Source organism: Bufo bufo, chromosome 3 (assembly GCF_905171765.1).
Source record: "Bufo bufo chromosome 3, aBufBuf1.1, whole genome shotgun sequence".
NCBI classification, from domain to species: Eukaryota; Metazoa; Chordata; class Amphibia; order Anura; family Bufonidae; genus Bufo; species Bufo bufo.
The window spans coordinates 645,935,433-645,963,001 of NC_053391.1; the positions used below are offsets into that span (position 1 = coordinate 645,935,433).

The following is a 27,569-nucleotide window of genomic DNA, read 5'->3' on the forward strand; positions in this document are numbered from 1 at the left end:
TGGAAACCTGGAGTAAAACTGTATGCGGAGGCTAACGGCCTGTGAGCTTCTTTTGGCTGATTAGGGTCAAGCTTCTATTGGCTAATGTATTTTTTTGTAATCTCTCAGGAACGGTACGCCCTAGAGAGCTGAGACCTGGTCTAAAACCTTCCCAGACACCTGATGTACCTGTGTGGCAAATTTCGTGATTGTAAATGCGACGGTGCGGATTCCTTTAGCGGACATACATACACTCAACTTTATATATTCGATATATTAATATATACATACACACACTATCTATATAAAATAATCTGGTGGCCAAATAAATTTGATTCATTGGTGATCGTGTTCATAAATATAATTATTAGTACAGCTTTTTATTTTTATTTTTTTTACTGGTGGTATCAAATGGGAATAAAGCGCTGGCCAATTAGGAACATACCACATAGGAGGATCCAGCAACATCAGAGAACTCTCCTCCTTCTCTGCGATGCCGGGAGCAATGTGACGTATTCAGCGCAGGCAAAAAGCCAGCGAGCGCCCTTTCCTTACTGTGCCTAATTTTGAACGGCATGGCACAGGAGCAAGATTTCCCCAGCACACAGGGCCTGCAGGAGAAGGTGAACGCGGTCTGGCCCTGTCAATCAAGGATGGCAGGGCGTGACATGAGGTGGGAGAAGGGAGCCTCTAGGAGAAGGAACAAAGCCACCCACCCCCCTCTGCTCCTAGAGGCCAATTTGCATATAATAAAACATGAAATTGCACAAAAATGGGGACATACCTAAGAAAGAATACCACAGTTCGATGCAGCTGATATTTGCACATGTATAATGTCAGCCTGTTTAATAGGAATAATTGTGGTGACAAACCCTTTAAAGGGAACCTGTCATGTGGATATTTGATTATAATCTAACTAATTATATACAATCATTAACTACTAAAAAGTACCTTAGATGTATTCACTTACTGGTGTGACAGATGGTTACCTCATAATCTACACACAAAGATGCCGCATGCTAATGAGCTGATTTGAGTCCAGCATGATGTCAGCGAGTCCAGCGTTTATTTAATTCAGAGCTATAGCCACTCCCCTGCCCACCTGCTGCTGATTCATATGGAAAATAACTGTCAATCAGCAGCAGGTGGGCGGGGAGAGTCAGGAGCTAATGAATATTCAGGACTCATCATTATGAGCTGGAGCTTTTCAATACAAGATGTTGGCAGATTGACTGGGTCAATTAAAGAAAGTGAGCCAGCATTTGGCTAAGAGAATCAGTCACTTATTTATGTTGCCCTTAGTTAGGACACCATAAAACTGGTGACAGGTTCCCTTTAAGTATCAGCGTTTAGTCAGTTTTTTTTTTTGCCCTTCATACGTCATCTATATTCCACAGATACTGATAGGCTGAAAATTAATTTCCAGAGCACCTACCAATAGCCCAGGAAAACCACTGGGCTAACAGAACCATGTTTTGTGTACGGTTTTCACGGACCCAGACTATAATATGTACGAGGAATCCATAATAACAGACAAAATGGAGCATGCTTCCGTGGTGTCATCACACAGCATGGAAAACCACTAATAAAAACCATATGGACCCCTTACCTGGAGTACCAGACGTATTATAGCAGCTAATAGTCTAGGGCTGTGATGGCTAACCTCCGGCACTCCAGCTGTAGTAAAAACTATGACCCCCAAGATGCACACTCACTTGGCTTTTCTCAGAATGCCATAGAAATAGATGGAGCATGCAGAGAGTCATCGTTTCACCATAGCTGGAGTGCCAGAGGATAGCCATCACTGGTCTAGGGTCATGATGACAGATTTCCTTTAACCACTTGCTTACCACCGCATGACTTTATACGTTGTGACTGTAAGCTATTTAAAATAACGGGTTGTTTAAATCTCATTTTTACTGTACATCAAGAAGATACTTTTGTAAAAAGAAAAAACAAATGTATGGCTTGAAGTACCCATAGACTAAGTTGGACAAAGCTAGTTCAGAAGTGCATACTTTTGACTGTTGCTGTTAACGTAGTTGTACTTTTTTTTGTCAGGACTGAATAACGCAGCATATCTTTTATTTGAACTTTTAAAAATTAAAAATAAAAAATGTATAAAAAAACGGAATTAGACTTACCGGTAATTCAGTTTCCATGAATCCACCATGACGGCACACAGGAGAGAGAGATTGACCCATGACCTCTGTAGGGGCGGGAACAGAGAAAGGTTAAATTGACCCCTCTCACCACCATACACCAGTGAGTTCCAGACCCACTATAAGTGTAACATGCATTTTATTTTATTTATTTGTATTTCCTCATACCAGCATATATTTAAATTTTTTATTTTTTTTTGGGTGGGAAATTGTGCAGTCATGGTGGATTCATGGAAACTGAATTACCGGTAAGTCTAATTCCGGTTTTCCATTTCACCACCATGACGGCACACATGAGACCTACCAGATTACCAACATTAAGGGGGGGCTATGGCTTGTAAAACTTTCCTCCCGAAAGAAAGATCTGAGGAATCTATGGTGTCTTACAAAGTGGCTGCTCTGCATATTTGTTCCAGAGAAGCCCCTGCTCATTCAGCATATGATGAGGAAATTGACCTGGTAGAATGGGCTTTAACTCCTACGGGGCAACTAATACCATGAATATTGTAACAATCTGAAATAGTCAGTCTGATCCATCTAGCGATTGTTGCTTTTGATACTGCTTTGCCCTTATTTTTTCCTCGGAATTGGATAAGTAAATTATCCACTTGGTGTAAATCCTTGGCGTTTTCCAGGTATTTGAGGACCGTTCTTCTGACATCTAGGCAGTGGAATTGCTTCTCCCCAGGATTTTTGGGGTTTGTGCAGAAGGAAGGTAATATTATTTCTTGGTTTCTATGGAAATCTGTTACTAGCTTGGGTAAAAACACTGGATCTAGTTTGAGGGTTATTCGGTCTTCTTGTATAGTGAGGTATGGTTCACGAATTGAAAGGGCCTGGATTTCGCTTAACCTCTTAGCTGATAATATGGCTATCAGGAAAGCAGTTTTCTGTGAAAGGTCCTTTAAAGAGATGTCTTCTAAAGGTTCAAATGGAGCCCCTGTCAGTCCTTTAAGAACCGTATTTAAGTCCCAGGAAGGCATCCGGGGTCTGATTGAAGGTCTTAGTCTAGATGCGTATCTAATAAATCTCCTGATCCATCTATGACTGCCCAGTTCAATGTCAAAGAAGGCACTTAGGGCTGAAATCTGAACCTTCAGGGTAGATGTCTGAGACCCAGTTCTAGACCCTTTGGAAGAAAGTCTAGGATCTTCTGAATATTGGGCTCTGAGTGGTTAGGTGTGTCCTCTTCACTCCAGATACCGAATTTTTTTCCATATTTTGAGGTAAATGGCACCGGTAACTTTTTTCTACTTGCCTTGAGAGTAGATATTACCTTCTCAGAAAGGCCTTTGCGTCTTAGGATGTCGGATTCAGGATCCATGCTGTTCGTTTGAAGAGTTCCGGATGTGGATGTGAGATCGGGCCCTGGACCAAGGTATCCTTCCTGAGTGGAAGAGTTAAAGGTTCCTGTGGAGATCGTTTCATTAGTATGGAGAACCAACTTCTCGTGGGCCAGAACGGGGTTATTAGGATTAGTTTTGCCGACTCTTGCATGGCTTTCTGTAGAACCCTGGGTATTAGCTGGAATGGGGGAAAGGGATATGCGAGGTCCCAATTCCAGTTTTGGGAAAACGCATCTATTGCCCAAGGATTGTCCCTTGGGTTCAGGGAGCAAAATAATGGGACTTTTGCGTTTAGTTTGGATGCGAATAGGTCTATCAATGGGAGACCCCACTTTTCTACCAACAGGTTGAATATCTCGCTGTTTAAGGACAATTCTCCCTGATCTATCGTGGTCCTGCTCAGAAAATCTGCTATTAAGTTCTGTTTTCCTTTTAGGTGAATGGCCGAGACAGATTTTACTTTTCCCTCTGCCCAGGAGAATAGTTTTGTGGATAGATTCAGTAGTCTTACTGCTCTTGTACCCCCCTGAAGTTTTAGGTTGGATATTGTTGTTACATTGTCTGAGAAGATCTTTATGTGGTTGTTTACCATTTCTGCCGAGGCCGCCTTCAAGGTCTCCCATACTGCTCTGAGTTCCCGATAGTTTGAGGATCGCATTGCTATCTCCGTAGACCAGATTCCCTGATAGAGGTTTGTGTTGACCTTTGCTCCCTATCCGTGCCGCTTGCGTCGCTGTGGATAATTATTGCTGGTGTTTTCTGCCATTCTACGCCCTTCCTTAGATTTTTGGAATCCAACCACCAGAGTGTGGAGCTTTGTACGTGTCCTGGGATCCGAATCCTTTGGTCTAGTGATGACTGGTGCTTGTCCCACTTCTTCAGAAGCCAAGCCTGGAGGGTTCTGTAGTGGGCCTGACACCATGGAACTGCAACAATACAGGCTGTCATCTGCCCTAAGCGACTCATTGTCTCCCTGATGGAATAAAACCTCCTTTTTTAAAAACTTGACAGTTTTTTGTACTTCTGGAAGGAAGTTTGTTTTGTGGAGTCTAAAAGAACTCCCAGAAATTTTACCCATGTTTTTAGTGATAGGCAGGACTTGTTTAAGTTTATTATCCATCCAAGATTTTTTAAAAGATCGCAAAACCTGTCTCGATCTATTTTTATCTGTTGTTTGGAGTCTGATATGATTAGGAAGTCATCTAAGTAGGGGACGATGTAAGACAAATAATAACCTGCTCTTGAATTCCTTAGAAATGCCTACATTTTTTCTGTGGGCAGATGATATCCCGAAGGGAAGGGCGACGAATTGAAAATGGCATAGGTTCCCCATGTGATCTTTTATGGCGAACCTCAGGTATTTTTGAGACTCAGTACGGATCGGAACGTGGTAGTACGCGTCTTTTAGGTCGTACACATCAGGGCGTTTCTTTTTATTAAAAAGATGGAGGAGCTCAGGGATTCCATCTTGAATTTCCTGTAGGTAACATGCTTGTTTAGGTCCCTTAAGTTTATTATCATTCGATAGGCACCCCCAGTTTTTTGTTTTTTTTTACACTAGGAACAGGTTTGAGTAATAGCCCTGACCTTGTTGGGATAGAGTAACAGTCTTTTATTATGTTTAAAGCCCATTTGAAGTTATGGATTTCCACTGCGGGTAGTCTTCCCCCTATCCTGGCGTCATTGTTTGTTGCTGGATTTGTTTTGGGGATTAAGAAGATATCCTCTACCCCGCCCCCTTTTTGAATAGCTCCAGCAGCCCGTTTTCCCTTTTCCCCAAAAGGATTTCCCTTGATTAAACTGGGGCCGAAAGGGCAATTTCCATTTTGCCGGCTTTTCTTCAGGAAAACCTTTTTTCTTGTCTGTAGCTTTTTCTAGGATCGTGTCCAGGACGGGGCCAAATACATACTGTTGTGCTTTTTCATAAGTGTAAACAGTTATATCTACTTATTTTAGTTATAATGGGTATTCATTGCCTTTAAGAGCAATGTTGATTTATATTCACTGTTTTGTATGGATTTTCATGTAGGCCAAAGTAAGTCCATGAGAAGATTACTGTGCTGTTCAAAAGCTAGTGTTATTGTAACAATATATTATACATCTAGAAAGTTAGAAGATACACCGCACCTGCAGATTCTGAGGCTTCATTGTTTTTTATATCTGAACATGAATTCCACAGTGTGAGAATTGTCTAGATGTTCCTCAAAGTATACATTCATGTATCAAAGTTTGTCCCTCGGCCCTGAGACAAGGCCTCTAGACGTCAGAGGTGTAGTAGTGAAAATATCAGGCATGTATGAGTTAACCCTTAATGGTATGATGCCTATTGCTTATACAACAGTGCCACCTAGATATAAGCAGTTAATACTACATCAGTAGCGAAAAGTGCATTCTGGGTAGTATTATGACGTCAGGCTCCTTATCAATGCACACACCCATCCAACAATGATTGGAAGTTCCAAACTCGGAGGGCGTGTTCATCTGATAAGTTTTGGGTTAAGAAACCAGTTACCAGAAAAGAAAAAAAAAAAAAAAAAAAGGAGAGAAAAAAAAAAAAAAAAAAACCAACACAAAAACATTTGGATTATAGATCTCTGGAGAATCATTTGGATTATCGGGAAAAACTCTTGAGAGCTGGCTGCCCCAAGACTCTGCACATCACTTGACCCTTGGGTAATGTATATTTTTGTTTTATGTAGTATTGATCTAAATTAATTGGCTTGATACTTAGTCAAATACCCGCTCATTTGCGGACGTGTAACGTTAGTTGCCACATCAGTATTCTCTCTTGTTTCAGTTACGATGCATATAACTGAATAAAGGGGATAATATTGGAGAAACTCTCTGTTGGGAATCTTAATATTCCCTAGTTTGATATCCAGCCAATAATTTATAAGTTTTGTTGCAATACTACGATTATCTGAGTTTGGTCATCATTTTTTTTTGGGCGAAGCAAGGGCTCGTATCTGTCATCTTCTTGATTGAGTTTTCCGCATAATCCATTGATTGTATATCTCTCACAAATTTAAAGCTATATTGCATAATATTCTTGTGTTGGTTGAGTATTGTTTTGTTGGCATCATATAGTGGTGAATTCTGGGTACTGCATATCATTGTATATTATTGAAATTTATGTTGATTAATTTCTGATTGTATATTAAACTATTGTATAATAAACCATTTATATTTTTGCATAGACGCTTGTACCCTGTTTTACTGATTGCACAAAATAATCAGGTTCTTGATCGAACTCGTCTTGAGATGATTATGTCCATCTCACGGATCAATATCGTTTGCATAATTTTTCTTTTGATCCGCAAATTTTTTTTTCCCCTTTATATAAAGCATTTGCTTTATATACCCGACAATACTCCCCAAAAAAAAGCTATCGAGCATAACTTCATTTTGGATGGTATATCTCCCTCCACCAGGATTTCATCCAAAGAGCTCTTCTGGCGGCATTGGATAAAGCCACATCTTTAGCTGAAAAACTGATAGTTTCTGCCGAGGCATCAGTTAGGAAGCCTGTAGCTGATTTCAATAATGGAATTGAATCTAATATCTGTTCTTGCGATGTTTTATTAATTAGATTTCTCTCTAGTTCATTCAAACAGAGATACATCGACCTAGCCACTGAGGTTGCGGTGATATTCGTCTTAAGGCAATACATTGCTGCTTCCCAAGACTTCCTCATGAGACTATCCGCCCTCCTTTCCATGGTATCTTTTAATTGGGAAGAGTCCTCAAAAGGTAGCGAGTTTTTATTTTTATTTACTTTTGCTACCTGGATGTCAATTCTAGGTATTTCATCAAATATCTTAGATTCAGTGGGGTCAAATAATAACCTGCTCTTGAATTCCTTAGAAATGCCTAATATTTTCTCAGGGAATGCCACTCATCCATAATCATTTCTTTAATGTTTTCATTCATGGGAAACACTCTAAAGCGTTTAGTTTTTAATCCCCCCAAACATCACCTCCTGAACTGAGTGAGGTTTTTGGACATCCTCTACTCCCATAGTATCTCTAACCGCCTTTAAAAGATCATTCATCTCAGTCGTGGAGAAATATATATTTTTTTAATTCATATGTTATTTCCCCTTTAGATAAAGGATGCTAGTCTTCATCTCTTTTAGAGGAGGAAGCCTCGTCCTCCAACCCTTCAGTCTGAGGAGGATGTGTATCAATTTTTGCCGTTTTGGCGGAGGTACTGCAAGGGCTTCTTCGCGAAAGGATGCCAATGAAGATCTAACTTCCTCTTGGATCATGGACGGCTGTTCATCGCTCACAATTTTTGTAATACACTCCTTACAGAGCTTTTTAGCATATTTATCAGGAAGTTTAGCACAGCATTGGATGCATCTCAGTCTTCCTGGGTTTCTTCAAGGTTTGTTTAGAGACCTATGAGAGAGCAGCTGTATTAACCTCCCTGGCGGTATGATTATGTCAGGAATTTTGTACCAAAAGTGATACAATTTTTTACATGAAATTTGGTGTTGTGTTATGTTATGTATTGTAGGCTTGCAATTCTTAGTAATTACTTAAACCTGACCAAACAAGACTTTAGTAGACATCCCAAATGTGATAAAGTTTCAAACACAAAATCATGAATTATAATCTAATAAATAATATAATTTTATTTAATAATGTAATAAAAATAATGAAATTTGTCAAACACAGAAAATTCAATAAACATCCTGAGTGTGATAAATTTTGAAACATGGGACTGCACAAAGTCCGACGTCACAATCAGGACAATGGAACCTGGTTTCTTTTTGGACTTTCTTTCCATTGCCATCTCTCTTTGAGCAGCAAACCACGCACATCCTGGTAGGTGCTGCCTTTTTTGCGGTTGGCGGGATGTAGTCGATAAAGTGACGAACCGTCAGGCATTCTGGGTTGACAACGTCAACAGCACGACGTCCAGGTCTGTTCACAGCTACTGATGGCGCCTGGTGGTTGACAAAAATCCGCTCAACCACCTTCCATATAAACTCAGAATGAACAAAGAGGCTTGTCACTCTTTGCTCTGTGCAGGATATATGCATTCCAAAAGGCACTGTTCCAGAAGATGCCTGAAGATCTTCTTATATTTTTTTTGCAGTTTGCGCATAGCCGGATAAAAGGTCATTGCCGGATCGGCTCTATCGACACCTCCCATGGTATTAGAGTCTATCACGACTTACGGCTTCAGCACATCTTTCCCACCTTTTGTGTGGACCATGGCAGTAGAAGTATTGTGCACAGTACTCATGAGACACATGTCCTTGTCTCGCCATCATCTTACCCTTCTGCCAGGCAACCATTTCTCCGGTTTTGAGTTTTGTCTTGGCAAACATAGATGGCATGTCACGTCGGTTAGGCCTAACGGTACCATATGCATCAGTCTTGTTTTGTAGCAAAACCTCATACAGTTCTGGAGACGTGTAGAAATTGTCCATGGTCACACAATATCCCTGGTTCAGCAATGGCTCCAGCAGTGTGAGGACAGATGTGGCCATCCCATAGCCGCTGTACCTGGGGTTGAACTTCGTGCCTTTACCGGTGTAAATGACCGAATTCCAGATGTACCCAGTGGATGACTCGCAGAGCATGTAGGATTTGATGCCAAACCGCGCTCTTTTGGATGCAATGTACTATATCAAGGTTAGGCGTCCCTTGTAGGCCATCAAACTTTCATCTACGCTGACGTCCCTTTCTGGCAAGTAGGTCCGCTGGAAATTGGTCACAATAATTTGCCATACCTCCCAGATTTTTTTTTAGTTTGGGCGCAGGATGCGTGGCCTCATCAAATTCCTCATTGTTCGTGAAGTGGAAATACTTCATGATGAGGGAAAACCCGTATTCTGACATTACGGTGCCAAAAAAAAATGGAGTGGCCAGTAACTTATTGGTGGTCCAGTACCATTTTTGGAGCGGTTTCCCCATCACCCCTGAAGAATGATGAGTCCCAGAAACTGCCACATGTCCTCTTTGGTCTCCGGTTCCCACTTTCTGCTTCTGGAAAAGGTGGCATGCAGCGTAGCGGATTCCTGCTCTTGGTAGCGATTTGTCTCTGTGACAATTTTTTGAATTACCTCCTCAGTGAGGAATAATTGCACGAATGCCAGAGGGTTGTCACGTTCAACATCTACCTTCATCCCAGGTGATCCAGTGAACAGGAATCTTGGGGGGGGGCGCTACCTGGTCCGTATCACAGTCAATAGGGCACCAAGTGCGCACATGGCTGAGGTCAGGTGCAGGATCATCGCCGTTGTCACTTGCCAGATCAGTGTCACACGACATATCTCCCCACAACTCACTATCGCTCAGTTCTGCAAGCACCTCCGTGTCACTGTCGCTGTCACTCAACTGGTCCAAAAGCACTTTTGTAATAAAGTTGCGCTTTTTTGATGCCATGTTATAAATGTATTTTATGGGCACAAATGACTGTAAAATGGCAGGCAAGGGGCACTGTTCAGTCAGATCTGAGGTTATACAGTGTAATCCTCTCAGATTACACTGTATAACCTAATTTTATGTGTGTCACTTTTTGTGTTTATATTCATTTGAATTTCCCGCCCAGTTCCGCTCCCATGCACAGCTGCTGCTCACAGGGAACGGAACCAGGAAGTCAAATGCGCTCTCGCCGGCGATCACAGCGGAGGACATCGCGGGCAGGAGGTAAGGTGACTCTGCAATGTTACCCCCAGCGTGACTCGGGGTTACCGCTCCTGGCAGCGAAAATTAATCCCGAGTCACGCTTGGGAATACCGCCAAGGAGGTTAATGCAGGATTCAATGTATAGTATATCAACAAAAAGTGCAGTATACATTGAAATATGGGGTACTAGCCCAAGGGGAGGCATTCCATACTAGTTATTCCAAACTACCTCCTATAATCCCCACTATGGACCCTTTCATTGGTAGGTCTGCTGCCACTACACAAAAAAGTGTACACTCACGGTTTGTAGTGTTGGAGCGTCATGCTCTTTTGGCTGCTGTAGCTCCTGGTCCGACATGTTGTGACCGTCGGCAAGGTATGGAGCTTTTTTAAATTCTCCGCCTGAGAAAGTCACTTCCGGGTATACTCCTTGACCTGGAAGTGACGTCAGACGCCCGCATACGTGCGACGTCTCGGCCAGCTGATCTCACTAGGAGATAGGAGGCCGGTGGCAGCCGCAGGGAAGGCTCCTGATTAACAGGGAGCGTGACCCTGCAGTCTCCCTGTCAGCTTTGGCGTGCGCCTCCGGAGAGCAGGGGACGTACCCGGAACGAGATCTCTGCAAGGGAAGCGCCGAGCTACCGATGTAGCTCCCAGGTACTATGAAAATAAAAAAAAGTGGTACATAATACGTTTCACCTCCCTGACTGGCAGAGAGGACTTTCTCCGTCGTGGCCACTGTAGGGGCAGGAACACACTGGTGTATGGTGGTGGGAGGGGTCAATTTAACCTCTGTTCCTGCCCCTACAAAGGTCAGGGGTCAATCTCTCTCTCATGTGTGCCGTCATGGTGGTGAAATGGAAATATATACTTTTTCTATATTAGACGGATGGAAATGTAAGACAATACAGTTCCATCTGTTAAACATATCCATTTTTATTCAGATACTTCCTTTGATACACTTCAAATCTTTACTTAAAGGGGTTGTCACATGAAAAATAAATATGCAACAGTTTTCAAACCAGCACCTGTATCTGAATACTTTTGCAATTGCATGTAACTAAAAATTTGGCATAGCCACTGAGTTATTCAATAAAATGTATCTGTATAGCGCCACCTGCTGTTTTTTTTCTTATTATTTCTCTTTCCTGCTCACTGAGATGGTCACACATGCTCAGTTTCATCCTTCAGCAGCCTCCTGAGCTGTGATAGGGAGAGCTGAGACACATCCCCTTAACTGCAACAGAAAATACACTGCCCTTGAGCTGTCAGTTTGATATATATCTAGCAGAGCAATGAATGAGGAGATCTCTGGATCCATGTGAGGTACAGGGCTGGTTCTAGTTTTGATAGAAAGAGGTTGCCATGCCCTATATGATGTCCTATTTTCACATTAGCCATGGAATAACCCCTTTAAATAAACTAACAGAGTTTTACCATTTTCCACTGTCTACACAAACCGTCCCGTTTCAGACTCGCCACTCCCCCTCCCTAGTGTAGCTTCTTTCTCTTCCAAGGGACTAAATTCCAGGAGGTGATCCCACTGTAGATGGGGGGCCCCTTCTCTGTGGATGTGTAAGCATCAGCTATAGGATACTGCCCCACCCACACTCCACTGCAGAAGGGGAGCGTGTCTCAAGGACCCCCCCCCCCCCTCTAACCTCCGCTCTTGCTGTGCAAGTCCTCTACCTGGGCCTCTCTCCGCATCTTTAGGCTGGGGCTAGACCCAGCCTCACAAAACTTTATTGGGTGCATACCATTGCATCTGCTGACACAGATGTGGGTTGCAAGGTGCTGCAGCCTGGTTCTGTCTACCCACCATTGGGACGACTCTAAAATGTCCCATGGTCAGCCTGTGTCCCCTAAAGACATGGTTGACAAAAATGGATATTTGTGACTTACTGTGAAAATCCCTTTATCCTCCATTTATTAGTGGACACAGCTCCCACCCAGTTGCTGATGTCTTTTCCAGGTTCACTGGCCTTTTTATTAGATTTTCATGACTCTCTCTTGGTTTAATTCTCCTACTGCTTTAGCATGTACTGATTTAACTTAGTCTCTGTGGGAAGGGTATAGCTGGGGGGAGGAGTGAACACTTTTGTATTTAGTGCCTGCCTCCTACTGGCAACAGCTATACCCATGTTTGACTTGTGCACCTCAATAAACAGAAAAGGATTTTACAGAAAGTAACAAGAAGGAACGCTGCATGCTTAACTTATACAAGTCAGAAGATATATAAATACCTAGCTCCAAGACGTCAGCAGGATCACAGTGGCTGCCCGTCCGACTTAAAAAATCTAGCATTCGCTCAAGCATGATGAGCTGCATTTTGTGGGAATAACGGTGGACGTAAATGTTGGAGGGATTTATCACGTGAGTTAGGTATACTTGTTCCTGTGTGACTGCAAAAAAATAAAATTAAAATAAAAAGTTATTCTAATATTAAAAGCATGCATACCGGATGACAAACAAAATTACAGATAGGAAGAAAGGGAAACTCTTAATTAAAGGGACTGACTTTTCTTTTTAGAAAATGGAGCACAGGTGCCCGTCATCTTTTGGCTCTTCTTGACTCTCTTTGGCTTACAATTACTGAATTCTGTAAATACAATTTAAAAATAAAATCAATGAGCATACAATGGAAATGCATAAATTACATACAATATTCAAACTTTCATCAGAACAGTATTCAGTACACATTTAATACCTCAAGAAGGGCTACGATATGGATGACCTATCCTCAGGATTTATTTTACTTATACAACACTGACGTTCCACAGCCCTTTTGTGCTTTACGGTTCATTTTAGTGGTTCTCTCTCTTTATTACTTCAGAAGGAAGTGAACAGATACAAAACCCTATTAAGGCTACTTTCACAGTTGCGTTCGGAGCGGATCCGCTTCTATAATGCAAACGCTTGCATCCATTCAGAACGGATCCGAAAACTCAGATCCGACAGTATATTCTAACACAGAGGCGTTCCCATGGTGTTGGGGACACTTCAAGTTAGAATATACTAAAAGAACTGTGTACATGACTGCCCCCTGCTGCAGCAGCCCCCCCCCCCCCTTTTTAACTCATTGGTGGCCAGTGCGGCCTCACCTCTCCCCCCCCCCCCCCTCAGTTAAAATCACGTTCCGAATCCCCTATCATTGGTGGCCAGTGTGGCCTCCCCTCCCAGTTAAAATCACGTTCCGAATCCCCCATCATTGGTGGCCAGTTCGGCCTCACATCTCCCCCACCCCAGTTAAAATCACGTTCCCCCATCATTGGCAGCAGTGGAGAGTTCCGATCGGAGTCCCAGTTTAATCGCTGGGGCTCCGATCGGTAACCATGGCAACCAGGATGCTACTGCAGTCCTGGTTGCCATGGTTACTTAGCAATTTTAGAAGCATTATACTTACCTGCGATGTCTGACCAGCCGGGCGCTCCTCCTACTGGTAAGTGACAGGTCTGTGCTATAGGCAATGCGCCGCACAGACCTTTCACTTACCAGTAGGAGGAGCGTCCGGCCGGTCACAGACATCGCAGCTCGCAGGTAAGTATAATGCTTCTAAAAATTGCTAAGTAACCATGGCAACCAGGACTGCAGTAGCGTCCTGGTTGCCATGGTTACCGATCGGAGCCCCAGCGATTAAACTGGGACTCCGATCGGTACTCTCCACTGCCACCAATTATGGGGGAACGTGATTTTAACTAGGGGGGGGGGGGCGCGATGTGAGGCCGCACTGGCCACCAATGATGGGGGATTCGGAACGTGATTTTTAACTAGGGGGGGGGGGGGGATGTAAGGCCGCACTGGCCACCAATGATGGGGGATTCGGAACGTGATTTTAACTGGGGGGGGGGGGGGCAGGTGAGGCCGCACTGGCCACCAATGAGTTAAAAACGGGGGCAGTCATGTACACAGTTCTTTTAGTATATTCTAACTTAAAGCGTCCCCATCACCATGGGAATGCCCCTGTGTTAGAATATACTGTCGGATCTGAGTTTCACGATCTAACTCAAATCCGATGGTATACTCTAACAGAGGCGTTCCCATGGTGATGGGGACGCTTCAAGTTAAAATATACCATCGGATTGGAGAAAACTCAGATCCGATGGTATATTAATAGGGACTCCTGACTTTACAATGAAAGTCAATGGGGGACGGATCCGTTTGAAATTGTACCATATTGTGTCAACGTCAAACAGATCCGTCCCCATTGACTTGCATTGTAAGTCTGGACGGATCCGTTTGGCTCTGCACGGCCAGGCGGACACGAAAACGCTGCAAGCTGCGTTCGGGTGTCCGCCTGCTGAGCGGATCGGAGGCCAAACGGTGCCAAACTGATGCATTCTGAGCGGATCCTCATCCACTAAGAATGCATTGGGGCAGTACGGATCCGTTCGGGGCCGCTTGTGAGAGCCTTCAAACGGAACTCACAAGCGGAACCGTGAATGCAAGTGTGAAAGTAGCCTTATTCTGTGGCTTCTACAGATGAGCACAATGCTGCATAACTAAGAGCCGAGTTCACTGTATATGCATAATGCACACTGGAAGATTCTTAGGAGGGGATACTACTGGGGGTATAAAGGAGCTTTACATGTAACAAAGTAAGCTCCAAACAAGACCTCTGTGAGAACATTACCTTACCCTTAGCTCTTGTGGATACCATCTTGGGCACTGGTTGGCAGGGTAAGTGAGGAGCTTCTCTAAGATCGGACGCTGAAACTGGTGGAATATCTTAGCGATAGGTCACCAATGGTTGAGATGAGACAACCTGTTTAAGCCTATTTATTGCCGTCCCTAACAATCCACAGTAAAACAATCTAAATTTCCTATCAGTATATCTTTGGAGAGTGTGCAGAAGTACCTGGAGAAAACCCACACAGTCACAAAGAGAGCATGCAAACTCCATGCAGATGTTGTCACTGGTTGGATTCAAACCTAGAATCCCAGGGCTGCAAGGTACCAGTTCTAACCACTTAGCTACCATGCTGCCCGGTGGGGCCATGACACCCAGTATCCTCGCTTATCAGCAATTTCAGGCAGCTGCAGCACGAGAGACTTTTTAGTGTAAAGTGCTGGAAGGAGACAGCTTCTTACACTGTGTAGTGACCATGTCTGAACTGCAGCCCAGCTCCCATTCTGAGCGGCAGTACCCTACGCTGAAAAATACACAGTATGCCGAGCCTTCTGCTTCCACCCCATACACTGTATAGCTGACAGTGCCACAGCTGAACAGTAGGGGGTGCTGAGTGTTGAACCACTACCAATATTATAATGATTACCTATTCTGACAACAGGTCATCAATATCTGTACTCCATACAACCCCTTTAAGGCTATAAAACCAAGAAGAGTTATTCGACTTATTTCAAAAGTGATAAAACAATATACCTCCTATATAAGACATATACAGACCACTTAATCCCCCACTGCTCCCAGTAAAAGTGGGACTGCAGGCTGATGCCAGTATTTTGCAATCCCATCCATCCTATTGTAGAGGTTTAAGCAGCGTTTTAATGTCCGTCTCAAAAGCTGAATGGAGACTGAACTGATGCATTCTGAGCGGATCCTTTTCCATTCAGAATGCATTAGAATGCAAACTGATCCGTTTCGGATCGCTTGTGAGAGCCCTGAACGGATCTCACAAACTGAAAGCCAAAACGTGAGTGTGAAAGTAGACTAAGCCTGTCTTCACATAAAATTTTTAATCCACAGTTAACAGATGTTGGTTAAAAAAAAAAGTACTGACAAAAACTTTAAATGGATTTTTTTATTGTTTTAAATAGAACCATATAGTGACTGTATGGCATCTATTTAACATGTATGCCATGTGTATACATTAGACATGACAAAACATAATGTGAACATAGCCTTACACATTGTTTATTAAAAAGGGACTGTCTTCGGGAAATATACTGGTAAACCAGGCACAATGCCTTGTGGGGCTAACTCAGTTAAATGCAATGATATATTTTACTTAGTGATCCACTGTTGCATTCTGGAGAAAAAGTTGAAATTCTTATGCAAATGAGCAGTTAAGTGCACTGAGGGTGGGTCCAATACACTCTGTGAACCCTTGCTCTGCCTGCTTCCTCTGCCATCCCCTCCCTTTTCTTATGCACTTGGTCGAGAGTGCTAGGTTGCACCTGCATAATCATATCACTTGATGGAGGTGAATTCCAAAATAGGGCACTTTCCAGATGACTAAGCAGAAGACAACTGAGCCTGAAAGGCTCAAAGGGAGCCATCTGCAAAGTGTCCAGAACCAGATTAAGATCCCATGGCAGATGGAGTATAACAGGTCCTCATGGTTCTGTATTACAGCACTGTACAACATGGCTTTATGCATGAGGCCTTGTTGCGATTATTTACTGGCAACTGGATGGCACTTTGCTGCATTCACATTTTCTATCCATTGATTTCCAAGATTAATTGAATAACAGGTCTCCTCAGATAACCACATTTCCTGAACTGTCTGGGACTGGAAGACACCACCCCAGCTGTGAAGACACGTGTAGGTTGTGATGACTGTCCAGTGGAGTGAGAGCAATGATTTTTAATGACGGAAAGCCATCACTTGAGAGCCTTGGAAAAACTTCAGAGGAAGAAGGATGAGGCAGTCCAGAAACTTCAAAAAAAGATCTCAACGAGCCAGAATTAAAAGGTACGAGTGTGAACTGGCCATAAGGAAAGGACTTCGGGGAGGAGACCATAAAGCTTAGGACCCTCAAGCAGACTCAAAAGGGAATTTCCTGAAAAAGATGTTCCACTGGAGCAACAAGCACTTGTCCTGAGGAAGAAGGATCTGGGTTGATACCATAATGAACTCCATCTGGATGGGGAGAGCAGGATTTCTAGAAGTTGATCATCCATCCATAGCAAGTCAGTGTCCAGATTCTGGAAAAAGGAAGGGGCCTTCACTTGCATACAATTTAGGTAAAAGATGAGAGATCTTCCTGGATCGAAGAAATGACATGAGTGTGGAGAGAGAACCTTTGTGAAAACACTAGGGCAGGGCTGGCCAACCTGTGGCTCTCCAGCTGTTGTAAAACTACAACTCCCACCATGCTTTGCTGTAGGCTGATAACTGAAGGCAGTCTGGGCATGCTGGGAGTTGTAGTTTTGCAACAGCTGGAGAGCCTCAGGTTGGCCATGCCTGCACTAGGGGCTGTAGCTAGGCCGAAGAGCTGCAAATTGATAAAGTTGAGCACGGACCCCTCAGTTGATAAGGCACTTGGGAGAGGGTGCAACTGGGATGTGGGATGCATTCTTGAAGTTCAAAGAAGAGACAAACACATGGAATTTCACTGAGGTAATGACTGAATAAAGAGATTCTATCCTGATCTGTTGAACTCTGACAAACCAGTTGAGGAGACTGAAGTCAAGAATTGGGTGACCACAGTGTAGTTCTTGGTGGCCACAAACAGATTTGACTGCCTGAAAATAAACGCGATCTAGGAGGAAACAATTTTGAGGGCTCAGGTGGTATGAACTAAGAATTAGGATTAGAATTATACTGGATCCATTCTTAAAAGCCAGGGAGAGTGGGTGCCAGGAAGAAAAGGGCTTGAAGGAAGACACCTTCACGCCTGCTGTCCCTTCTATTTTTTGAGACATGTTAAAGAAACACAGAAAGCACTGGAAGTACTTGTTTTGGTTAGAACAAGCAGGAGTCTGCAAAATTTGCAGATCCAAAACATCAGGGTCTTCCTAGAGGATTCTGGATCAGATGACTTTGTGGAGATGAAGAACTTGATTTTCTTCCTAAAACAAGCAAAAGGTAAAAACTGGCCTAAACTGCCAGCCTAAAATAGCATATTTTGCAAATGCTTTCAGACTATGGTCGAAGGGGCCCAGTGACAGATTAGTCATAGACCCTACAGGGAAATTTCTTGGTAGGCTGATGCAAACCCCCTACTCATGTTGCCCTGTCTTCTGCTAATTTGGACCTGCCTACAAAATGGGGCCACTTATTTTTTTATTTTTCCATTTCCCAATACACCCCTGAAGGGCTACAGAACGAAGAGCCATTTGCCGTGGAAACAGTAGTGTTACTGGCGAGTGAAGATGCAGGTGGGTCGACCTTCCTTCTTGGATGGGATACAAAGGTCCTAGGTGCTTAGAAGCATCAAAATGCCTAAATGGTCACTCCCATTCCTTAGAAAGGAAACTGTTCATGGGGAAGACCATGTCTGGTCCTGTGAGTGAAGAATCCTTGCGGCTGGTGGAAGGCATGGCGTCCTGAATATGTAAAGTCTCACAGATAACCATATTATCTAACCATAGAGGCGACTTTGGTTCGAGATCGGAGTCAAACTATGGCAACTCACGGCCCCATGTGATGAACAGGGTCACGATTGTCACTCTGATGCGATTGTATTCTGAGGGGACTGTGGTTGAGCAGACATGGAACAATGAACCTCTTAGGGTCCATTCACACGTCCGCAATTTCGTTCCGCATTTTGCTGCCCGGATTCAGAATGGCGGATCCGCACTTCCGGGTCCGCAATTCCGTTCCCAAAAAAAATAGAACATGTTCTATTCTTGTCCGCAATTGCGACAAGAATAGGCATATTCTATTAGTGCCGTCAATGTGCGGTCCACAAAATGCGGAACGCACATTGCCGCTGTCCGTGTTTTGCAGATTCGCAAAACACACACGGATGTGTGAATGGACCCTAAGGCTAAGTTCGCACTTCAGTGTTTTGTCAGTTATGAGCCAAAATCAGGTGTGGGTCAAAAACACAGAACAGGAGAAAATCTTTCCATTATACCTTATTGCCACGTCACTACTGGTTTTAGCTCACAATAACTGATGGAAATAACTGATCAAATATCTCAAGTCTGAACTCAGCCTTAGGTTGCTCTTAAAGTGGCCATACACAGACAGAAGTTGGTTGATGGCTGAACAAACAAACATCTGGTGAACGTTCATTTCGCAGACACGGCCATACACATTTTAGTCCATATTAGCCGTTACTGTTCAAACCGCCCCTACATGCTCAATAATACCGGACAATCGACGAAAAAGCTTTCTAAGAAGATCTTTTGACCGACTTATTTTCAGACAATAATGCTCTGTCATCGGTCGGCTAAAACCATTGTTTGTAACGCTGAGTTATCAATGTAGGCATACAGTACATTTCCAGGATGAACAACATAATAAGGAATACCACAAAGCAAGGTTCTGAGAAAATATCCTTCAAAATAATTATGGGAAACACAAAAATTTATTAAAACAGAAGTGTCCGGAGAGCTGACGGATCCTCTCTACCATCAACAAGAACTAAGGGGGAAACAGCTGTTGGCTGAATGTTCGTTCAGTTGACAGCTAATCCTCCACATGCATGTATGCTGGGATTTGCTGAGTATGCATTTGTTTTCAACGGCAAAGAGAAGAAAGCTGTTGAAAAACACCTCTGGGAGTGCAACCGACAGAGGCAGAAAGGGGGTCCCTCCCTTCTACCCTTGTTGGGCTCGTGTAACTCAATTTAACATGGGAGCCTATGGACGATGGATAGCACTGCATGCATATACAGTGACATCTGTCGGAGGAATTTTCTGTTAGCAAGTCCTCCTCATTCAATTTCATATTAAATATACAGTATATCCAACTGGCATGGATTATTCATCTTAAGATCTTACCTTTCTTCAAAGGTTTTCCATTAGTACAGTCAATAGGAGTATTATTTTGAGCCTCAGGCAAACCTGAAATGATATGAACAACAGTAGATATACAAATTTAGAAAAGCAATTAAAAGGGGTTGTCTCACTTTATAATGGCATTTATCATGTAGAGAAAGTTAATACAAGGCACTTACTAATGTATTGTGATTGTCCATATTGCCTCCTTTGCTGGCTTGATTCATTTTTCCAACACATTATACACTGCTCATTTCCAGATGTTACAGCCACTGCTATAGCGCAGATATTAATGCTTATGCACACTCCCACATTCAGGCCACCAGAGTACAGCCACTGCTGATGGATTGCAGGTTGGTCGTAACCATGAAAACGAGTCGTGTATAATGTAATGGAAAAATGAATCCAGCCAGCAAAAGAGGCAATATGGACAATCACAATACATTAGTAAGTGCCTTGTATTAACTTTCTCTACATGATAAATGCCACTTACTGAAGAGAGTTCCGTCACAGGGGCTCTATACCGGAAAAGAACTGATCAGGTATGTCCCCATGCATTCTGAATGGAGAGTAATCCGTTCAGTTTGCATCAGGATGTCTTCAGTTCAGTCGTTTTGACTGATCAGGCAAAAGAGAAAACCGTAGCATGCTAAAAAAACTGAAGACTTGCCTGAATGCCGGATCAGGCATTTTTTCCCATAGGAATGTATTAGTGCCGGATCCGGCATTCAGAATACCGGAATGCCGGATCCGTCCTTCCGGTATGCGCATGCGCAGACTGAAAAAAAGGTGAAAAAATAAATGCCGGATCCGTTTTTGCCGGATGACACCGGAAAGACAGATCCGGCATTTCAATGCATTTTTTCGACTGATCAGGCATTTTTAAGACTGATCAGGATCCTGATCAGTCTTACTAATGCCATCAGTTAGCATACATTTTGCCTGATCCGGCAGGCAGATCCGGCGACGGAACTGCTTGCCGGATCTCTCTGCCGCAAGTGTGAAAGTAGCCTTAAAGGAAAGTTGTTAAAATTTGGCATTTCTTCTGGGAATACAGCCTTTCAGTTCTTAATCGCAAGCTAGCAGCAGTAGGCAAACCTCTACTGCATAAATCACGACTAAAGAGCCCGACTCCCTCCAAAGTTTGGCAAAATGTAGACTTTCACAATAAATCAGCCCACCCTAAAAAAAAAAAAAAAAGATTTTTTGTGAAACTCACCTGTAAAATCTTTTTCTCGTCTTTTCCATTGGGGGACACAGACCATGGGTATAGCTTAGAGGTATTAGTAGGAGGGACACTATGCAAATACAAAAGAGCTCCTCCTCCTCGGGCTATACCCCCCGACTCCACCAGGAGGAACTCAGGCGTTGCACAAGCAGTAGGAGAAGGAGCAAGAAAAAATTATGGAAACCATCGGACCAAGCCATAAGTTCCAACCATAAACAGAAACTGAATTGAAGACCCCTCCTGCAACAGGCAGAATGGGTGGGAGCTGTGTCCCCCAATGGAAAAGACGAGAAAAAGATTTTACAGGTGAGTTTCACAAAAAAATCTCCTTTTCTCGTACTTTTTTCCATTGGGGGACACAGACCATGGGACGTCCTAAAGCAGTCCACGGGGTGGGAAAGAATATCAGCACCGCCAGGAGGAACGTCCAACGGTCAAACAGGAACCACAGCCTGCAAAACCCTGCGGCCAAAGACCGCATCAGCCGAAGCCAGTGAATGCAACTGATAAAACTTTGTAAAGGTATGTAAGGACGACCAGGTGGCTGCCTTACACAGCTGAGAGGCAGAGGCACGATTGCGTCTTGCCCAGGAAGCCCCCACCGCCCTAGTGGAGTGAGCGGTAATCCTAGCCGGGGGAACTCTACCACAAGCGCGATAAGCCGCAGAAATAGCCGAGCGGATCCAGCGCGCCATGAACGGCGGATGGAAGCAGTAGCCGCGAGATACACCTTCAGGGCCCGTACGACATCCAGGGAATGCAGAGTGCGTTCCTTGGGGTTAGCCGGAGAAGGGCAAAAGGAAGGCAGGACAAGATCCTCATTAAGGTGGAAGGGAGAGAACACCTTGGGCAAAAAGGAGGGGACCGGACAGAGCACAACCTTATCCTGGTGGAAAACCAGAAAAGGCTCCTGACAGGAAAGAGCGGCCAGCTCCGACACCGGTCTGATTTAAAAGCTTGTGATGGGATTTGAACTCACAGCTTCTGCATAATAGCCCAGAACTTTAAACACTACGCTATGTAGCTGTATTAGAAGTTATGGCCACAAGGAAGACCACTTTCCAGGTGAGAACAGTCAGAGAGACCTCCATCAAAGGCTCGAAGGGGGCCGACTGCAGAGCGCGCAGGACCAAATTGAGATCCCAAGGAGACAAAGGGGGTACATACGAGGGAACCGAATGTGCCACCCCCTGAAGAAAGAAGCAAATAGTAGTGTAGAAGCAGCACTATGCGGTCTCAGGATAATGCGTCTGTATCAATGCAGCAGCCTAACCGTAGGCCCTTGATCCATCAGGCCATATAGTATACATATGAGAAAGAAGATGGCTTCGGCAGCATGTCGCAATATCAAAAAGATTCTTTAATCGTACCTCCAGACACAAATGGCAACGTTTCGACTGTACACCAGTCTTTGTCAAGCCTAATGACATACATTCTGGTAGGCATATATATACCCCCCACATAAAATACACACCCCATTACATCATCAGTACACATCACTGGGCAATAGAATACACATGTTCATACTACAACTCACAGTTAATGACATGTATGCCGGGTCCATGTTGTTCGTCTCGGCGTTCCCTTGTCTGTAATGCGCAGCCGCATCTCGATGTATTTGCATACCGGAAGTATCATGTGTCGCCATGGCTCCCGGCGGCGCCCGTCTCTCTAGCCAATGTACTGCAAGAAGCACTCACTGACGTCACAGCCTGCGCGTCCATCCCGTGACACTCATTCTAGTGCGCGCCTCAGTGCGTCGATAGTATAAGTCACATGGGGTACGCGGCCAATGATGACACTGCGCATACATCGGCGCCATGGCAACAATGACGCCACGGTCACTGCTATTTACTATAAAGTAAACATGTGCAATCCGTATCAAAAAGTGAACAGGTCTATACACTATAGAACCCCTGCCCACACCGATGATCACCTGTATATATAGGGATATCACTCCGGATTGCGCATATTTACATACATGACAGACATGGAAAAATACATATCATAATAAGTGTGGTACACAATAATCACACAACCATCATCTGGATCGTGTATCCCAAATATACATCACATATGGATCATCACCATGGCACTTTGACATATGGATCGGGAATCGATCCCCCGGGGATGCGTCACATAAATTAAAAACATAATGTCACTATACTGATAGGACACAACAGCAACAACTATCAAATCGATAGATGCGACATTAAACTCTAGATTCAAGCCAAAAGGTTGAAGGGACCTAAGGGTATGGATCCATTTAAGTTCCTTTTTCCTCAGGATCCCCTTCCTGTCCCCACCCCTTCTCAAGTATCCTACGCTATCGATAACTCGAAATCTCAATTGATTGATGGAATGTTTGCAATCAATGAAGTGTTTTGCAACCGGTTTGTCGAGAGCACCTGTTCTTATTGTGCTTTTGTGTTTGTTAATTCTTTCCCTCAATTCCATCGTGGTCTCCCCCACGTAGATCAAACTGCACGGGCACTGTATCATGTAAACCACATCTGTGGATTTACATGTATAGTGACCTTTGATCTTAAACCGTTTGCAGCTGTAAGGATGTGTAAAACCGTCACCTTTCATGATGCCACCGCAGTTGCAACAGGAAAGGCAAGGGAAATTACCATTCTTCAGTGGTGCTAGTCTTTTCTGCCTTTCGATATCCTTACCCCCTATATCCGCCTTCACCAATCTATCTCGTAGGTTAGGGCTCCGTTTGTATGCCATCATTGGGGGAACTGAAAATTCAGTGACTGCAGGCAATCCTTTCTGCAGGATCTGCCATTCCTGTCGTAGGATGTTGGCAATATTGCCGCTATCACTCCCAAAGATGGATACAAATGGAATGCGGGGGGTCCCCTGTTTTTGGGGTTTCCTCACCAGAGTGGAACTACATTCCATAGATGTAATCCTATGCTTGGTACGGTTGATCAATTTAGTGGGATAACCTCTCTTGCTAAACTTGTTGCACATCTCATCTACCCTAAGACCAAAGAGAGTGTCGTCAGATACGATACGACGTACCCTAAGTAGCTGACTCCACGGGAGGGAGCTTACTATGTTCTGAGGGTGACTGCTGTCATACATTAACAAAGTATTCCTGTCTGTAGGTTTTTGGAAGAGATCAGTACAGATCCTTCCATTGTGCACCTGAATTCGGACGTCAAGGAACTGCAGCTCACGGGCAGAATGCATCACGGTGAACTGCAGGTCCCGGACCCCAGAATTCAGGTGCACATGAAACTCATCCAACTCAGGCACAGTGCCCGTCCAAATCAGGAAAATGTCGTCGATGTAGCGCCACCAGCACAGAACTCTCTCAAAGAATATGGAGCGATAAACCAGCCGATCCTCGACCTCCGCCATAAAAAGATGTTTGCGTAGGTGGGGGCCACATTGGACCCCATCGCCACACCCCGCTTTTGCTGGTAGAAGGTGTCCCCGAAGAGAAAATAATTTCTCCTCAGGACAACCTCCAGGAGGGCGAGGATCAGCCGGCGCGCCCCGGGAGAGAGCCCTGTGCTGGCCAGGGCCACATCGACGACATTTAAGCCATAGGAGTGATCAATAGATGTATACAGGGATACAACATCAAAACTCACAAGTAAAAATTCCGCCGGCAAGTCAAGTGAATTCAGTTTGGTCAAGAAATGGCCAGTGTCCCAGTTTTGTCAGAAAACGTATCGATCAATTGAGGGTGGAGGGAACCCACCAGTTCAAACACAACCTGTCTCAAGATGAAAGACGGGCTGTTCTTGAACTGGAACATAACAAACAATTGACGATCAAGCCAGCTGACAAGGGGGGTGCCGTGGTCGTGATGGACACATGTAAATACGTTCATGAGATCAAAAGACAGGTAGGAGATGATAATGTCTATGAGATGTTGAGTAAGGATCCAAGGTGGGATATAGCAGATATCATAGGGGTGTTATTGAACGAGGCTCTCAGCCAAGGAATCATTGATGATGAACTAAACAGCTTTTTGCGCGTGAGCCATCCGATCACCCCTGTGATATATATATTACCAAAGATCCACAAGAGTCTTGTGGATCCCCCTGGCCGACCCATCGTGTCGGGCAGGGGCTCCATCTTTAATCCTGTGTCCATCTTTTTGGACAAAGTATTGCGTGTCCACGCGACCACGGCCCCCTCCTATGTCAGGGACACTGGCCATTTCTTGACCAAACTGAATTCACTTGACTTGCCGGCGGAATTTTTACTTGTGAGTTTTGATGTTGTATCCCTGTATACATCAATTGATCACTCCTATGGCTTAAATGTCGTCGATGTGGCCCTGGCCAGCACAGGGCTCTCTCCCGGGGCGCGCCGGCTGATCCTCGCCCTCCTGGAGGTTGTCCTGAGGAGAAATTATTTTCTCTTCGGGGACACCTTCTACCAGCAAAAGCGGGGTGTGGCGATGGGGTCCAATGTGGCCCCCACCTACGCAAACATCTTTTTATGGCGGAGGTCGAGGATCGGCTGGTGTATCGCTCCATATTCTTTGAGAGAGTTCTGTGCTGGTGGCGCTACATCGACGACATTTTCCTGATTTGGACGGGCACTGTGCCTGAGTTGGATGAGTTTCATGTGCACCTGAATTCTGGGGTCCGGGACCTGCAGTTCACCGTGATGCATTCTGCCCGTGAGCTGCAGTTCCTTAAACGTAAAAACACCAAGTTGGAGCTCACCTCACCATACACCACCGAGGAGCACGGACACAGAACCGGAACCAAGGATGAGAAGTAGCAAAAAAATATTGTCCAGCTTCACCTCGCAGTGCGTGTTTTATTAGGAAACGTGCTTAAAAACCAAACATCAGGCTCATATCATCAACATGTTTCGGATCAACATATATTACAGATCCTTCCTCATGATACAGAGAATAAGACTGACAAATCTTATATACAGAGTAAAAGCAGTGATTCAGCTGTGGATTATTGATTGGCAATTGGACTGCTTTCACCCCACCCACAGCATATACCACAGACACAGGAACAGAACTGCATGAGAAGAAGAGAGGGAAAAAAATATTTTTTTGCTTTTTTTCTGCAGTTCCTTGACGTCCGAATTCAGGTGCACAATGGAAGGATCTGTACTGATCTCTTCCAAAAACCTACAGACAGGAATACTTTGTTAATGTATGACAGCAGTCACCCTCAGAACATAGTAAGCTCCCTCCCGTGGAGTCAGCTACTTAGGGTACGTCGTATCGTATCTGACGACACTCTCTTTGGTCTTAGGGTAGATGAGATGTGCAACAAGTTTAGCAAGAGAGGTTATCCCACTAAATTGATCAACCGTACCAAGCATAGGATTACATCTATGGAACGTAGTTCCACTCTGGTGAGGAAACCCCAAAAACAGGGGACCCCCCGCATTCCATTTGTATCCATCTTTGGGAGTGATAGCGGCAATATTGCCAACATCCTACGACAGGAATGGCAGATCCTGCAGAAAGGATTGCCTGCAGTCACTGAATTTTCAGTTCCCCCAATGATGGCATACAAACGGAGCCCTAACCTACGAGATAGATTGGTGAAGGCGGATATAGGGGGTAAGGATATCGAAAGGCAGAAAAGACTAGCACCACTGAAGAATGGTAATTTCCCTTGCCTTTCCTGTTGCAACTGCAGTGGCATCATGAAAGGTGACGGTTTTACACATCCTTACAGCGGCAAACGGTTTAAGATCAAAAGGTCACTATACATGTAAATCCACAGATGTGGTTTACATGATACAGTGCCCGTGCAGTTTGATCTACGTGGGGGAGACCACGATGGAATTGAGGGAAAGAATTAACAAACACAAAAGCACAATAAGAACAGGTGCTCTCGACAAACCGGTTGCAAAACACTTCATTGATTGCAAACATTCCATCAATCAATTGAGATTTCGAGTTATCGATAGCGTAGGATACTTGAGAAGGGGTGGGGACAGGAAGGGGATCCTGAGGAAAAAGGAACTTAAATGGATCCATACCCTTAGGTCCCTTCAACCTTTTGGCTTGAATCTAGAGTTTAATGTCGCATCTATCGATTTGATAGTTGTTGCTGTTGTGTCCTATCAGTATAGTGACATTATGTTTTTAATTTATGTGACGCATCCCCGGGGGATCGATTCCCGATCCATATGTCAAAGTGCCATGGTGATGATCCATATGTGATGTATATTTGGGATACACGATCCAGATGATGGTTATGTGTGATTATTGTGTACCACACTTATGATATGTATTTTTCCATGTCTGTCATGTATGTAAATATGCGCAATCCGGAGTGATATCCCTATATATACAGGTGATCATCGGTGTGGGCAGGGGTTCTATAGTGTATAGACCTGTTCACTTTTTGATACGGATTGCACATGTTTACTTTATAGTAAATAGCAGTGACCGTGGCGTCATTGTTGCCATGGCGCCGATGTACGCGCAGTGTCATCATTGGCGCGTACCCCATGTGACTTATACTATCGACGCACTGAGGCGCGCACTAGAATGAGTGTCACGGGATGGACGCGCAGGCTGTGACGTCAGTGAGTGCTTCTTGCAGTACATTGGCTAGAGAGACGGGC

General features: G+C 44.2%; 1 protein-coding gene across 1 annotated transcript in view; it reads right to left on the minus strand.

Annotated features, from left to right (window-relative positions):
• Positions 1-27,569, minus strand: part of RNF17 (ring finger protein 17) — a 261,161-nt gene that overhangs the window by 192,852 nt on the left and 40,740 nt on the right. The window contains exons 7-9 of the mRNA XM_040426246.1: positions 19,763-19,825; positions 12,647-12,727; positions 12,372-12,530 (exon numbers count right to left, since the gene is read on the minus strand). Of these exons, the coding sequence (XP_040282180.1) occupies positions 12,372-12,530; positions 12,647-12,727; positions 19,763-19,825 (303 nt within the window). The remainder of the gene's footprint in view (positions 1-12,371; positions 12,531-12,646; positions 12,728-19,762; positions 19,826-27,569) is intronic.